Source organism: Phyllobates terribilis, unplaced genomic scaffold, assembly GCF_046119375.1.
Source record: "Phyllobates terribilis strain yellow unplaced genomic scaffold, ASM4611937v1 Scaffold_5__5_contigs__length_657084704, whole genome shotgun sequence".
NCBI lineage: Eukaryota > Metazoa > Chordata > Amphibia > Anura > Dendrobatidae > Phyllobates > Phyllobates terribilis.
Genome location: NW_027362765.1, coordinates 383,323,831 through 383,339,308, shown reverse-complemented (window position 1 = coordinate 383,339,308; position 15,478 = coordinate 383,323,831). Strand labels below are relative to the sequence as shown.

General features: G+C 44.7%; 1 protein-coding gene across 1 annotated transcript in view; it reads left to right on the top strand.

Annotated features, from left to right (window-relative positions):
- The window catches only part of LOC141273290 (C-type lectin domain family 2 member A-like), an 88,125-nt gene that overhangs the window by 37,472 nt on the left and 35,175 nt on the right, over nt 1-15,478 (top strand). The window contains exons 2-5 of the mRNA XM_073684919.1: nt 2,007-2,154; nt 2,235-2,384; nt 3,753-3,809; nt 5,210-5,299. Coding sequence (XP_073541020.1) covers nt 2,321-2,384; nt 3,753-3,809; nt 5,210-5,299 — 211 coding nt within the window. The 5' untranslated portion in view covers nt 2,007-2,154; nt 2,235-2,320. The remainder of the gene's footprint in view (nt 1-2,006; nt 2,155-2,234; nt 2,385-3,752; nt 3,810-5,209; nt 5,300-15,478) is intronic.

Below are 15,478 nucleotides of genomic sequence, written 5' to 3'. Positions count from 1 at the left end.
TTCCTGGAGCCTTCTCCGCTCCTCTTCCTTCCTTCTCCCTCTTCCAGGCCTGGGCCTCTGTTACTAGGCCCGCCTCCGGAGCAGAGCTCATGCAGAGCCCCTGCTCCCTGCCACTTCTGCTCAGACTTCTCTGCACTGAACTAAGATGGTGCCCACCTTTTATACTCCCTTCTCAATGCACCCAGGAACTGCTTCCTCCCTGCTCCTGCACTACAGGGTTCCCCTTCCTCAGTGTTCCCTCCCCCCACTCCAGCCAGGGACAGGGACTGTCGTGCCCATCTCAGGGGCATATTGGTCGCCCTGCCCCACGGCAATGTGGTTTAATGCATTCATGTGTCGGGTCCTGATCCACACTCCATCCTTACCTGAGAGTGAGATATCACACCTCTGGGTGAGGTGCAATACGTCTGTAGCAACCGAGCCCTCAGGGTGCTACAGTTCCATTTATCTTCAGCCTAGGTGACGTATTGCGATACAGGGCTGTGATTTTGGCTATAAAAGGGTCCCCTAGACCCCTACCCCAAGCTTTTTAAGAGAATCATATATGGCGTGCCAGGAGACTCTATGGAATGCTTTCTCAGCATCCAACGAGAGTATCTAATTACAAATTTTTAACTGCATCTAGCCCAGGAAATACTTTGTGCCTAGTAGCAGTGTCTGCTAGTCAGCGGATTATCCCGGCTGTTAAGCAAGCTACACCACCTGTAGTTTAGACACTTAATTTTTTCAAAGGAAATGATTCGGGACCATGGGATACTTAGTGAAGAGCATCAGGAGGCACCCCAAGGCATAGGGGCTGGGACTGGCATTAGGATGCCTTGCGGTGGACAGCCGAGCTCGATCCTTATAAAAGCTTTTTAACTGCAGCAGCTTTAGTGGACGCTACTGGAGCTGGAATTACGCGGCTGCTGGCATGAGACTTGCCCTCCAATAGATCCTTGTAAATGGATTTAAAGTGTATTCATTCAAATTAGAGAGACAATTTAAATTAAAAAGCTTAGAGCTGCCTCCACCAAAGGGGGGCTCGCTCGACCCACCAGCGGACAGGCACCAGTATTGGGAGAGGGGGGCTGGCCGTCAGGGTTCACCGCGGCTCTGGCACAAACCCGGCGACACGGAGGTGGCACGGGCAGGAGCGGACTGGCCGTGTCGGCTTCTCACTTTTTGGATTTTAGAAGGGCATGACATGCCTATATCTGTGTCTCCCCCTCCTTTTACTCCTCCACCTCTTTTCTTTTCTCATGACTATATGTACTTGTCACTTTTCCATGTGTTAGTTATATCTTCTGAGCAGTTTGTCAGCTTTTGGACACCTTTGAAGGTGTTTTCTATGTGTTTCTATGTGTTTTTGTTTGCCTGCCATTGTTTTTAACGGTGTTCGAAGGTGTTCGACGAACAGTTCGACGAACAGTTCGGCGAACACACGGGTGTTCGACGAACCGAACCGAACTCGAACACTACGGGGGTGGCTCAACACTAATCACCAAACTCGTAATTACCTGGAGAATAATAATGGCAATTTTCTTTTTAGCATTTAGTGAACATGGTACAACAAAATCCAAAAAAGAATTGCGTAATTGCACTTTTCTTTTTTCAATTTCCCCACACTTAGAATTTTCTTCCTGTTTTCCAGTACGCTATATGGTAAAATCGATGGTGTCGTTCAAAATTACAACTCATCCCGCATAAAACAAGCCCTCATGCGGCCATGTTGATGGAAAAAATAAAAAAGTTATGGCTTTGGGAAGAAGGGGAGCAAAAAATGAAAATGCAAAAAAATGGAAAATCGCCAGGGGATGAAGGGGTTAAGCTTGATGTGATTAAAGTATTTACAGAGAACGTTCTACTCAACTAAATGGTCCTCTGTACCCGTGTCATCCTTGTTTTCAGGACAATTTGGAGGAATATACTACATTATGCCATCTTACCAGGAAGTAGAAGCTATTTAATTGATCTCTGACAACATCTTGAACTAAACATGAAATTCTTGTTTCTTATTTATTCAGCTCAAGTCATTGTTAAAAGCTCAGACGCCTTCCCCTCTACAGTAAGTTGTACAGCCTGTGCATGCCGGACACAAATCACTCTCTAGCTAAGTGGCAAAGGTGAACATATCATTTGTGCAACCTGTGCGGCCACGCAGGTGCCCAAGAGGTAAGGGGGCCAATTTTTACCTCCAAAACAGGTGCAATTTTGCATTTTTAGAAGCTCTCGGATATTTTGTTCTTGCAAAGGGGCCCTTTTCTCTCTGTGTCCGCCAGTGCTGAAAGAATTGCTGCAGGAAATATCAACATTACAGCGTAATATCTTTACAAAAACTATGAGGGTCAATGAAAATGATGAACTTTCTGAACTTGATGACATGATGGACACAGGAAGAACTGGTAAGACTCACAGGATATTTTAAATTATTGTTTATATTATGACCAGGGCTGTGGAGCCGGAGTCGTGGAGTCGGAGCCCCTTTTGGTGGAGTCGGAATCGGAGTTGGTATAAAATGGACCGACTCTGACTCCTAAAATATATAATAAATTGGGTATAGTCGTTCAATGCAGTTTGTGGGGAATATTTTTTCATAAGAATTTGGGAAAGTTATGACATGTCCTATAAATGTCTGTCCTATTCCTGATCTAAGGGTCTGGACTTTTAGCTGAGATGAATCTGTGCTACAGTAAAGTTATCACTTAAACATGAGCCGTGTATGAGGGAGTCGGAGTCCTGGAGTCGGAGTCGGCGGCATGGAAATTGAGGAGTCGGAGGTTTGGCTTACCGACTCCACAGCCCTGATTATGACTGTTATTATCAGTCCTGTTACTATGATTATCTCATAGATGTTACCTGAATGTTCTGTTAAAGAATCTGCCATATAGTATGTATCCCTTCTCTATACTCTGCCGTCCACAGACAGGAAATGTCACAGATCCTCCATAATATCGTGGATCTACATGAAGAGCAGAATCATCCAGACCAGGACTGATACATTGTACACAGCAGGAGATGACACTTTGTGTCTCTTTATCTCTAATTTTCCCTTCCCCCTACACATAGAAATATATAATGATTTCTTGTATCACACAAAGATCACTGCTCCCCGCCCCTAGTTGTTTACCAGCTATATATTGAAGAGATCATTAACCCCTGCCTGCTGTGTAAGATTTATACTCGTACAGCAGGCAAATAATCCCACAGACTGATAGCCTGGACTTTTTAACCCCTGTTTACCTTTATCTATAATTTCTAGGTTTTGTTACTTTAAAGAGTTTGCACCAAGTTACAGTAATATGTTATTCCTTTTCGATAGATTAGGGGATAACTTATTGAATGTGGTGGATCTACAGCTGGGCCCCCCACTGATACCAAAAACTGGATTCAGCAGAGACCCTTCTGAATGTATTGGATGTCATGCATGTAAACCTCAGCTCTATTCATTCTCGGGACTGTCGAAAATGACAGAACGATGTACTCGACTATCTCCAGCAGTCTCAGAAGATAACAGGGAAGAAGTTCATAAGCCCGACCTCCGCTCCATTCAGATGAGGTTTTGCTGAGTCTAATTCTCAAGATTGGTGCAGGTCAAAGCAGTAGGAAGGAGCGCCTCCAGTTAATAAGTTATCACGTATCCTAACCTTTGAAACTGCTGTGACAACCCCCAACTTAACATTTATTATTTTATTTTTTTATTACTGCTACTTACTTTTATTAATTCATTCTTTGTTGGAATATTTTTTCTACCTACATTTTCTTTTTTGCAGGTTTTCAAAAATACGTACCAAAGAAGCTAGTGACTCGCTTCCAGAAATGTAAACCCGGTAATTCATTTGTAATGCATAAATACTTCTGATTTTTGTTTGTTGTGTGGGTTCAATTAAAATAAATAAATCTTACTGCATAATAAGGCTGTGTGCCCACAATGCGTTTTTTAAGCGTTTTTGCAGCGGCAATTCCGCCTCGGAAACGCTTAAAAAACACTTGGTAGAAGGTCTGCCATGTTCCCCAATGATAATCCGCATGTGCTGTGCACATGTTGCGGAAATTTCCACTGTGGATTATCATTGCGGAAAAATCTGCAGCACTATCATTAATTTTGCGGAAACGAGGCGTTTTAGCCACCATTGACTTGCATTGGATCGCATAACATCCGTATGACTACATGTGCTCATGAGGATATTATGTGGTTTAATGCGTGGATGGTACCCGGGTCTGGAGAAGAGGAGACTCTCCACCAGACCCGAGTACCATAGTACCTGTAGTTAAAAAAGAATTAAAATAAAAAAAAAACATATACTTACCTTCTGATGGCCCCCTGTCTGCTCCCGGCGGTGCTGCTGGCTCTTCGGCTGCTCGGGGTGGTAAAAGGACCTTCCATGACATCATTTGGTCATGTGACAGGTCACGCGACCGCTGATGTCGGCAGTCGCATGACCTGTCACATGACTAAATGATGTCATGGAAGGTCCTTTTACACCACCGCAAGCCGCCGAAGGCACCGGAGAAGGAGACCGAGGGTCATCAGAAGGTGAGTATTATGTCTTTTTTTTATTTTTCACCATTTTTATTCTTACTTTTACTACTGATGCTGCATTTGCTGCATCGTAACTTGGTGACACAACATAAATCCATGCCGGTTGCATGGATTTATATAGTGTGACCAAGTTGTCAAGCACTTTCCAAGTGATGCTAAAATCGCTTGTAAAAGCGCTTGACAACCCGCATGCAAAATCGCATGTTCAAAACGCATCACTTACGCTTCTACCTGGCAGAAAAAAACGCATGTAAAATCTGCATGTGTTTTTTCTGCCAGGGAGATGCAGAAACGCTCCGCAGCATTTCTGCATCGTGGGCACTTAGCCTAAAGCTACTAGAGAATCATATAGAGCAGATCTGGTCAAAGCTTCCCCCAGATAGGAAACTTCTTGTAGTCTTTGACTTATAATTGAAGGAGACAGCAGAAGTATTTGTTATCCTGTAATTCCATAAATATTCTCATTAGTGCCTAATGGCCCCAAGGTAGGAAGATCAGCTTTTGTTGGTATTATAAGAAGTTAGGGCTGAGAAAGTGACATTTGGCTACAAAGCAAACAAAATAATCCGTGATGCTAAAAACATATCTGAAAATGACGCTCAACAGTTACATTGATTTCTTACATTGGTGTAATTGTCTTCTCTCTCCCATAAATATTAGTCAATTTTCACATTTTGTTTCATGCAGAATACATTGCCGGTTTGATAATGTTGATAATCGTATTGATAGTGGTGATAATCGGATTGACAATGGCCCTCATAGTTAACAGGACTTCTGGTAAGTGACAATATTTTATAATGGCATTGATAGAATTCTCTGAGGTTTTTACATTAGAGACTTTTTTATATGATATTGATTTAGCAGCGTCTAGCCTGTATACATTTCTAGAGGTAAATATATCAGAAAAGTTGTGTAATGAGCGATATGTGTGAAAGAGATGCTCGCTCCGTGACAGTTTGTAATGGAAGGAGAAAGTGCTTGTACAGGCGTGTGTGCACAGTATAACAATTTAATCTTCTGCTAAAGCAGAACCTTCATACTAAAAGCCCTCGTCAGGGCTAAACCTGTGCTTTGCTGTTTGTATCCCATACATTCTGCATTAAGTGTTGGGAGGTAAAGAGACAGAATAGAGTCTGTAAACAGGGATTAGGTCTATGCCGTCCATTGGCAAATATATAGCTGCAGCTTTTTTTGTGGGTGCTGAAAAAAAATGGAATATATTTTGATCCATCAAGTACTACATGCTTCAAGGTCCTTTTTTGTGTTTATAACACTAAAGAGACGAAACAAGCCGTCCAAGTGAGCTGATTTTCTTGTTCACGTTGTATAACACTCCCAAAAATTATTGAAACATTTTTGTGGCTTCCATTTCTCAGCCACACAGTGTAACGTAGTCTGTGAACATTTCTGTGATCTGTAAAACTGAGAAAAAGCTGTTAAAATGTTTCTAGGGCTCCATTTCTCTGTCATACAGTGCTACGTGCTTAGTGGGCGACAAAGATGGCAGAAGCACGTGAGACTTCTGGTGGAATGAGCATAAGAGTCTCGCAGCCAGAGGAAGCTTGCATAACAGCAGAAGTGGCAGGAGCCTGTGGTCCTGATCCGTCCGATATCCCTGACCCACCAAGGTCTAGACCCAGGCCGCATGCTTTGTCAATGGGTTTCTTGCGCACTGCAGACGGGAGAGTCAGGATACAGGAACTGGTGAGCAGACTGCGGGACCTAGGCTGGTCATAAGAGACCAGGAGGCGAGCCAGGACCAGGTCTGGACAAATGTTGTCTGGCCCATAAGGTACCGAGAAAAAATATGGAGGAAAACAAGAGAGCACTCACCAGTCTAAAAAATCCTCCTTTATTTCATCTGATAAAAATCTATAGCAATGGGGTCTGTGGTACACATTAAAGGACGACGACCGTTTCGTGCACAGCGCGCTTCCACGGGTCCAAAAGATATGTATTTTTCAGTGGTCTGTGGAAGACTGTCCTTATAATTTTTTACTGGCTTTCCACTTTGTGCAAAGCCTTTATGAGTGTAGGAGTACAGCAACTATAAAAATATTGCAATGAAGCCCGACAGTTGTTGCCTTACAGTGGTCTATGGATGACCCTCCTTATCATTTTTAACTGGCTTTGCACTTTCTGCAAATCCTTTATGAATGTAAAGTAAAGTACATTTTCAAAATATTAATGTTCCAAATTTTTTTCTGGATTTAACTGTTTTACCCCAACACCTGTTGTCACCTTCCTGACCAGACCAATTTTTTTAATTTTGACTAAAGTGTCACTTTATGAGGTAATAACTCTGGAACACTTCAATGGATCCTGGTAATTTTGAGTATGTTTTTTCATGACATATTGTACTTCATGATAGTGGTAAAATTTGTTTGATATGACTTACGTTTATTTCTGAAAAAAATGGAAATTTGGTAAAAATTGTGAAAATTTTGCAATTTTCAAATTTTCCATTTTTATGCCCTTACATCAGAGAGCCATGTCACGCAATATAGTTAATAAATAACATTTCCCACATGTCTATTTTACATCAGCACCATTTTGGAAACATATTTTTTTTTGTTAGGAAGTTATAAGGGTTAAAAGTTGACCAGCGGTTTCTCATTTTTACAACAAAATTTACAAAACCATTCTTTTAGGGACCATATCACATTTGAAGTGACTTTGAGGGGTCTATGTGACAGAAAATACCAAAAGTGACACAATTCTAAAAAAACTGCACCCCTCAAAGAGCTCAAAACCACATTCAAGAAGTTAATTAACCCTTCAGATGCTTCACAAGAATTAATGGAATGTGGAAGAAAAAAATAAACATTTAACTCTTTTTCACAAAGATTTTACTTTAGATCTATTTTTTTAACTTTCTTAAGGGTAATAGGAAAAAATGGACCCGAAAATGTGTGCAATTTCTCCTGAGGACACCTATACCCAATATGTGGGGGGAAAAAAACATTGTTTGGGGGAAAGGCAGGGCTTGGAGGGGAACATGCGCCATTTGCCTTTTTGAATGTAAAATTGGCTGACATAATTGGCAGATGCCATGTCGCATTTGGAGAGCCGCTAATGTGCCTAAACAGTGGAAAACCCCCACAAGTGACACCATTCTGGAAACTAGATCCCTCATGGAACTAATATAGATGTTCAGTGAGCACCTTGAACCCCCAGGTGCTTCACAGAAGTTTATAATGTTGAGTCATGAAAATAAAAAAAATCACATTTTTCCCAGAAAAATGATTTTTAGACCCATATTTTGCATTTACACTAGGTTAACAGGAGAAATTGCACCATACAATTTCTTGTGCAATTTCTCCTGAGTACACAGATACCCCATATGTGGGGAAAAAATAGTGTTTGGGCAAACAGCAGGGCTCGGAAGGGAAAGAGCGCCATTTGACTTTTTGAATGTAAAGTTTGCTGGAATAATTAGTGGACGCCATGTCTCATTTGGAGAGCCCCTGATGCGCCTAAACAGTGGAAATCCCCAAGTGACACCATTTTGGAAACTAGACCCCTCAGGGAACTAATCTAGCTATATGGTGAACACCTTGAACCCCCAGGTGCTTCACAAAAGTTTATAATGTTGAGCCGTAAAAATAAAGAAATCACATTTTTACACAAAAATGTTTTTTTAGCCCCAAATTTTGCATTTTCACTAGGGTAACAGGAGAAATTGGACCATACAATTTGTTGTGCAATTTCTCCTGAGTACGAAAATGCCCAATATGTCGAGAAAAACTACTGTTTGGGCGCATGGCAGGGCTTGGAAGAGAAGGAGTGCCACTTCACTTTTTGAATTCAAAATTTGCCGGAATAACTAGCCAACGCCATGTCGCATTTGGAGAGCCCCTGATTTGCCTAAGCAGTGGAAACCCCACACAAGTGACACCATTTGGAAACTAGACCCCTCAGGGAACTTATCTAGATGTGTGGTGAGCACGTTGAACCCCCAATGTACATCACAGAAGTTTATAACATTGAGCCGTGAAAATAAAAAAAATCACATTTTTCCCGCAAGAATGTTTTAGGCCCAAATTTTGCATTTTTACAAGGGTAACAAGAGAAAATGCACCAAGTATTTGTTTTGCAATTTCTCCTGAGTACACATATACCCTATATGTGGTCAAAAACTACTTTTGAGGCATTGTGCAAAGCTCAGACAGGAAGAACTGCTATATTGGAGTTCATATTTTGCTGGACTGCATCTTATACCATTGGGCAGTGAAGAAGAAATAATTATATGTTTACCACCAAAATTTTGCTTTAAACCCAGATTTTACTTTTCACACTGGGAAATGGGTAAAAATGGCACCAAAATGTATCCCACAATTTCTGCTGAATGTAGAAATACCCCATATGTGGCTGTGCAGTACTGCTTAGCCATACGCGAGACTCAGGAAGGACATAGCGCTATAGCGCTATTTGCCTCCTGGAGAGCAGATTTTTCTAGAATAGTTTGCGGACTCCATATACAGAGCTCCTAAGTGCTAGAAGCGCAGAACCCATTATGGAAATTATACCCCTTTGTGAATTTATCTACAGGTGTTGCTGAGTGAAGATTGCAAACTGCCGTTGGAGTGACCAGTACGTTGTAGTGACCAGCTCATGCTTCTGGAGACACGCACCCATAAATTAGGCGGTCTCTCATCGCTACAGGAATGCCAAACATGTGGACGCTAACTGTGGTTTAAGCACACTGTGGAGCTCAGAAGGGAGGGGGGCATGTGGATTTGGGAGAGCAGAATTTGCTGGATCTCTTTTGCAGGGTGAGAAGCCATTTTGTTTTTCCAGAACGTTTGTGCTACCAATAACGTGGAAGTCCCTATATTTCTGTTAACAGATGATGGACCTGAGTGGGGACTAGCTTCTTTGTGAATGAAATTGAATCTTTTATTGGGAACATTTTCCATAACATTTTGTATCACATTTATCCGGCGCTCTACGCTGAGCACTTATATCGGAGTTTCCATTTAAATCTCCAACTGACGTGATGAAACCCCTGAGAGATCCATTCACTATAATGAGGCAGCAGTTACTCTCGACTAGTGTTGAGCCACCCCCGTAGTGTTCGAGTTCGGTTCGGTTCGTCGAACACCCGTGTGTTCGCCGAACAGTTCGTCGAACTGTTCGTCGAACACCTTCGAACACCGTTAAAACCAATGGCAGGCAAACAAAAACACATAGAAACACATAGAAAACACCTTCAAAGGTGTCCAAAAGCTGACAAACTGCTCAGAAGACACAACTAACACATGGAAAAGTGACAAGTACATATAGTCATGCGAAAAGAAAAGAGGTGGAGGAGTAAAAGGAGGGGGAGACACAGATATAGGCATGTCATGCCCTTCTAAAATCCAAAAAGTGAGAAGCCGAGACGGCCAGTCCGCTCCTGCCCGTGCCACCTCCGTGTCGCCGGGTTTGTGCCAGAGCCGCGGTGAACCCTGACGGCCAGCCCCCCTCTCCCAATACTGGTGCCTGTCCGCTGGTGGGTCGAGAGAGCCCCCCTGTGGTGGAGGCAGCTCTAAGCTTTTTAATTTAAATTGTCCCTCTAATTTGAATGAATACACTTTAAATCCATTTACAAGGATCTATTGGAGGGCAAGTCTCATGCCAGCAGCCGCGTAATTCCAGCTCCAGTAGCGTCCACTAAAGCTGCTGCAGTTAAAAAGCTTTTATAAGGATCGAGCTCGGCTGTCCACCGCAAGGCATCCTAGTGCCAGTCCCAGCCCCTATGCCTTGGGGTGCCTCCTGATGCTCTTCACTAAGTATCCCGTGGTCCCGAAGCATTTCCTTTGAAAAAATTAAGTGTCCAAACTACAGGTGGTGTAGCTTGCTTAACAGCCGGGATAATCCGCTGACTAGCAGACACTGCTACTAGGCACAAAGTATTTCCTGGGCTAGATGCAGTTAAAAATTTGTAAGTAGATACTCTCGTTGGATGCTGAGAAAGCATTCCATAGAGTCTCCTGGCACGCCATATATGATTCTCTTAAAAAGCTTGGGGTAGGGGTCTAGGGGACCCTTTTATAGCCAAAATCACGGCCCTGTATCACAATACGTCACCTAGGCTGAAGATAAATGGAACTGTAGCACCGAGGGCTCGGTTGCTACAGACGTATTGCACCTCACCCAGAGGTGTGATATCTCACTCTCAGATAAGGATGGAGTGTGGATCAGGACCCGACACCTGCATGCATTACACCACATTGCCGTGGGGCAGGGCGACCAATATGCCCCTGAGATGGGCACGACAGTCCCTGTCCCTGGCTGGAGTGGGGGGAGGGAACACTGAGGAAGGGGAACCCTGCAGTGCAGGAGCAGGGAGGAAGCAGTTCCTGGGTGCATTGAGAAGGGAGTATAAAAGGTGGGCACCATCTTAGTTCAGTGCAGAGAAGTCTGAGCAGAAGTGGCAGGGAGCAGGGGCTCTGCATGAGCTCTGCTCCGGAGGCGGGCCTAGTAACAGAGGCCCAGGCCTGCAAGAGGGAGAAGGAAGGAAGAGGAGCGGAGAAGGCTCCAGGAACGAGGAATGAAGGGATCCCAGGGGTGCGGACGGGCGAGTCGCCACCGCACGCCCGAATCCACCTGCGTGGAGGGGTCAGGCCAAAGGGGGAGACCAGTCCCCGAACTAGTGGAGGCAGGAAACGACCCTCAGCTAGAAACCGGAGGCTCTGACATTTTATGTGGCGCAGCCCCTTGCTCCACCCGCTAGGAAGGCACCACATAGGGTCAGGGAAACTGGCGCCAAGTTTACCAAGAGGAGGCCCGAGGCAGCCGGACAGAAGTGTTGGTAAGAAAGGCCAGACAAAGGACACACAAAGGGGGTCCTGTGAAGCGCTCCAAAGTTATCTGGGAGTTGTCTGAGCTCCTCACCTGGTGAGCACAGTACGACGTGGGCAGCCGTTACCTGCAGACGTGGTCTGGATAATAAGAACTGTGAGTAAAGGCCCTGAACTGCATCACTGACTCCGTGTCGTTACTGCTGCTGCCCTGCACCATCACCCCCATCCTCCGCATACACTGCCCTGAGGCTATACTCCTCCCGTGGGGAGTTATGCTACGCTCTGCTGCACCCACAACACCAGCCTTAGCGGTCTGCCCTGTAGCGGCGGTTCACTCTGACCGCAATCCACGGGTGGCGTAGTCGGACATTTAAACATCAAAACCACATAAATAGTTCCGCCACTGGTTTGACCGCCCTGAGCCACGGAACCGGATCGCCGCCACGAAGACTACAACCACCAGCATCCACCAAAAAGGGTCCGGCTCCGGGTGTCCCAAGGCCCAGGGGGTGCGTCAGAACATTTTCATCACCTTTCACAATCACCAATGGGACAAGGCAGGGATGTCCTCTGTTCCCTCTCTTATACATCCTAGTGACGGAGCACCTGCTCTCATCAATTCGCCATAACCCCAATATTAGGTGGATTGAGGTGGGAGGCACCGAGTACAAGTGCTCTCTATTTGCTGATGATGTCCTAGTATATATCACTCAATCACATATATCCATCCCTGCTGTTATGGCTGAAATGGATCACTTTGTTACATGGTAAAATTTTAAAATCAATGCAGCGAAGTCTGAGGCCCTCGATGTCTCCCTCCCTAAATCCATATAGGATTCCATCCAGTCCAACTTTCCCTTTGCCTGGCCCTCACAGGGTATCAAATACTTAGGAATTCCTATTCATAGAGACCTCTCCCATCTATGTTATCTTAATTTTGGGCCCTTTATTGAACAATTCCATACAGACCACGGTTGGCAAGTTAGAACTGTAAGATTCACTACGTGAACCACTGGTGTTTTGTGGAAAAGCACATGTACACCGCGTTCCAAATTATTATGCAAAAAGTGTTTAGGAGTGATAAGGGAAGAATTTGTTTGTTTGTCAGTTAAACTCATTGATGGTGATGTGTGTCAGGGCTCTTTATATCACTGTAAGCAATTGCAGACACCTGTGCTAATTAGTTTGGCAGGTGTGTCCAATGAAAGGCAAGACTACTTAAGAAGGCTCTCTCACATTATTAAGCAGCCTACATTTTCTGCCAAAATGGGAAAGAAAAAGGATGTGTTGGCTGCTGAGAAGCAACAAATTGTGGAGTGTTTAGGTCAAGGCATGACTACAATCAACATTGTGCGATGATCAGGATGAAGTGTCTTGGCAATCAAGAAGTATGTAGCTGATTCACAGTACACACGTGTGCGTGCTGATAAGGGCAAATTGAGGACTCTTTCCTACAGGCAATTACGTCAGGTTGAAAGAGCAGCGGCAAAAAAGCCTTGTCATAGCAGCAGACAAGTTTTTGAAGCTGCTTGTGCCTCCAACGTCCCCCGAACAACAAGATGCAGGGTCCTTCAGAGGTTTGCAGCTGTGCATACGCCATCCTGTCGACCTCCTCTATCCACTTCACACAAGCAGAAACGGCTCCAGTGGGCCAAACATTACATGAAGACTGATTTCAAAACTGTTTTGTTCACGGATGAGTGCCGTGCAGCGCTCGATGGTCCAGATGAATGGAGTGGAGGATGGCTGGTTGATGGACACCCCACGCAAACACGGCTACAGCGCCAACAAGGAGGAGGTGGAGTAATGTTTTGGGCTGGAATCATGGGGAGAGAGATTGTCGGCCCCTTTAGGATCCCTGAAGGCGCTAAAGATGAACTCCATAATGTATGTGGATTTTCTCAAACAGCACTTCCTGCCATGGTTCAAGAAGAAGAACCGTGTATTTCACAGCAAGATCATTTTTCTGCATGATAATGCACCATCTCATGCTGCACATAAAACATCTGCATCTCTGGCTGATATGGGCATAAAAGGGGACAAACTTATGGTGTGACCCCCATGCTCCCCTGACCTCTACCCCATTCAGAACCTTTGGAGCATCATTAAAAGGAGTGTCTATGATGGCGGGAGGCAGTTCACATCTAAGCAACAGCTCTGGGAGGGTATTCTGTCCTCATGCAAAACAATTGAAGCAGAAACCATCCAAAACCTGACAAATTCAATGGACGAGAGAGTTCAGAAGCTCCTTTCGAACAAGGGGTCCTATGTGAAAATGTAACATCACCTAGAATAAAGTTTTGAGTTGAAAACTGTTTGATTTCAGTTTCTAACAACCTGCTAATGCTTATAATTTCAAAAATGACCATTTTTTTGGTCTTTATTAAAATGAAAAGGTTGATCGAAAAGTTTGGGGGATCTAAGAGTGTGGCAACCCAGTAGTCATGATTACTTCGAATTCTGACAATATGAGGGTCATGCTGCATGTAGTGCAGCAAGAAGGCACTTATGTGTCTTGCGCATCTCGGAGCCCCAAAATTATTTTCCGGGCTAGATGCAGCTAAAAATTATTTTTAATTTTAAATCTGGTGAAGCTTATTATAGATGGCCTAATAGGATCAGTGCTGCACACTGCTACAAAGCCCAAATTATTTTCCAGTCAAGATACAGATAAACATGATTAGTAATTTGAAAGCTTAAAACGGTTGGTAGGGTGATTTTAACCAATCATCAAGCTTTTACTCTCCCCAGGATGACACAGGGGTAGAAAAGTCGTTTCGGATCCATGATTTGTTCATCTTTATGAACGTGAGTCTGTCTACATTATCAGTGGAGAGCCGCGTGCGCTTATCTGTCAGCACACCACCAGCAGCGCTGAACACACGTTCAGACAGAACGCTGGCTGCGGGGCATGACAAGATCTCCAAGGCGTAAGTGGCTAGCTCCGGCCATTTATCCAGATTGGAAGCCCAAAAAGAGCAAGGGTCCAGTGACACAGTCGTGGCTTCAATGTTTACTTGGAGATACTCCTGTACCATCGTCTCTAGGCGTTGACTATGTGTCAGACTTCTTGTCTCCTGTGGCCTTGCAAAGGATGGGCTAAAAAAGTGGTGAAATGATTCCGCAAAATTGATGTTACCAGCAGATACTGTGGTTCTGTTACGGTTTGAGTGCTGAACACTTGACGGTCCCACGGTTGGCAAGTTGGAACTGTGAGATTCACTACGTGCACCACTGGTATTTTGTGGAAAAGCACATGTAAGATTCTGCAACAGTCTCTGCTGATACTCCTGCATGCGTGCATCCCTTTCTATGGCAGGAATAATTTCTGCAAATTTACTTTTGTACCGGGGATCTAACAGTGTGGCAACCCAGTAGTCAGGATTATTTCTAATTCTCACAATTCGAGGGTCATGTTGCAGGTAGTGCAGCAAGAAGGCACTCATGTGTGTTGCGCATCCAGGAGCACCAAGTCCCTGTTGTGTTGGTGGCGAGGTAACAATCATGCTTCCTTCCTCTGTCCTCTCCCCCCAACCTCGCACAACAGAAATGTGATCAAGGTCTCCCTCATCTGATGAGTCTTCCATCAGTTCGTCCTCCACTTCTTCCTGGGCTCCTGCACCTTCCTCACTAGTTTGGCTGCTACCATGCGCCCTGGTTAAACCATCTCCCCCACCCTCACATGCCTGCCGCCTTGGTGCTGCCGACCGTCTGGACCTTGCAGATGTTAGCCCTTCCGCATACAACTCCTCCTCCTCTACTTCCTCCACCTCCTCTTGTGCCACCACCTGACTCCGAATTCTGTTTAACATGTGCTCCAGCATGTAAATCACCGGAATAGTCATGCTGATAATGGCATCGTCAGCACTAAACATCTTCGTCGCCATTTCAAAACTGTGCAGAAGGGTGCATAGGTCCCTGATCTGAGACCACTCCTCCAGCGTGATTTGCCCCACCTCTGAATCTCGTTGGCCCAGGCTATACGTCAGAACGTATTGCACCAGGGCTTGTCGGTGCTGCCACAGTCGCTGCAACATGTGCAGAGTTGAATTCCACCGGGTAGGCACATCGCATTTTAGCCGGTGAAGTGGCAGGCCCAACGACTTCTGTAGAGATGTAAGTCGCTGAGCTGCGGGATGCGAACGGCGGAAGTGAGCACACAGCGACC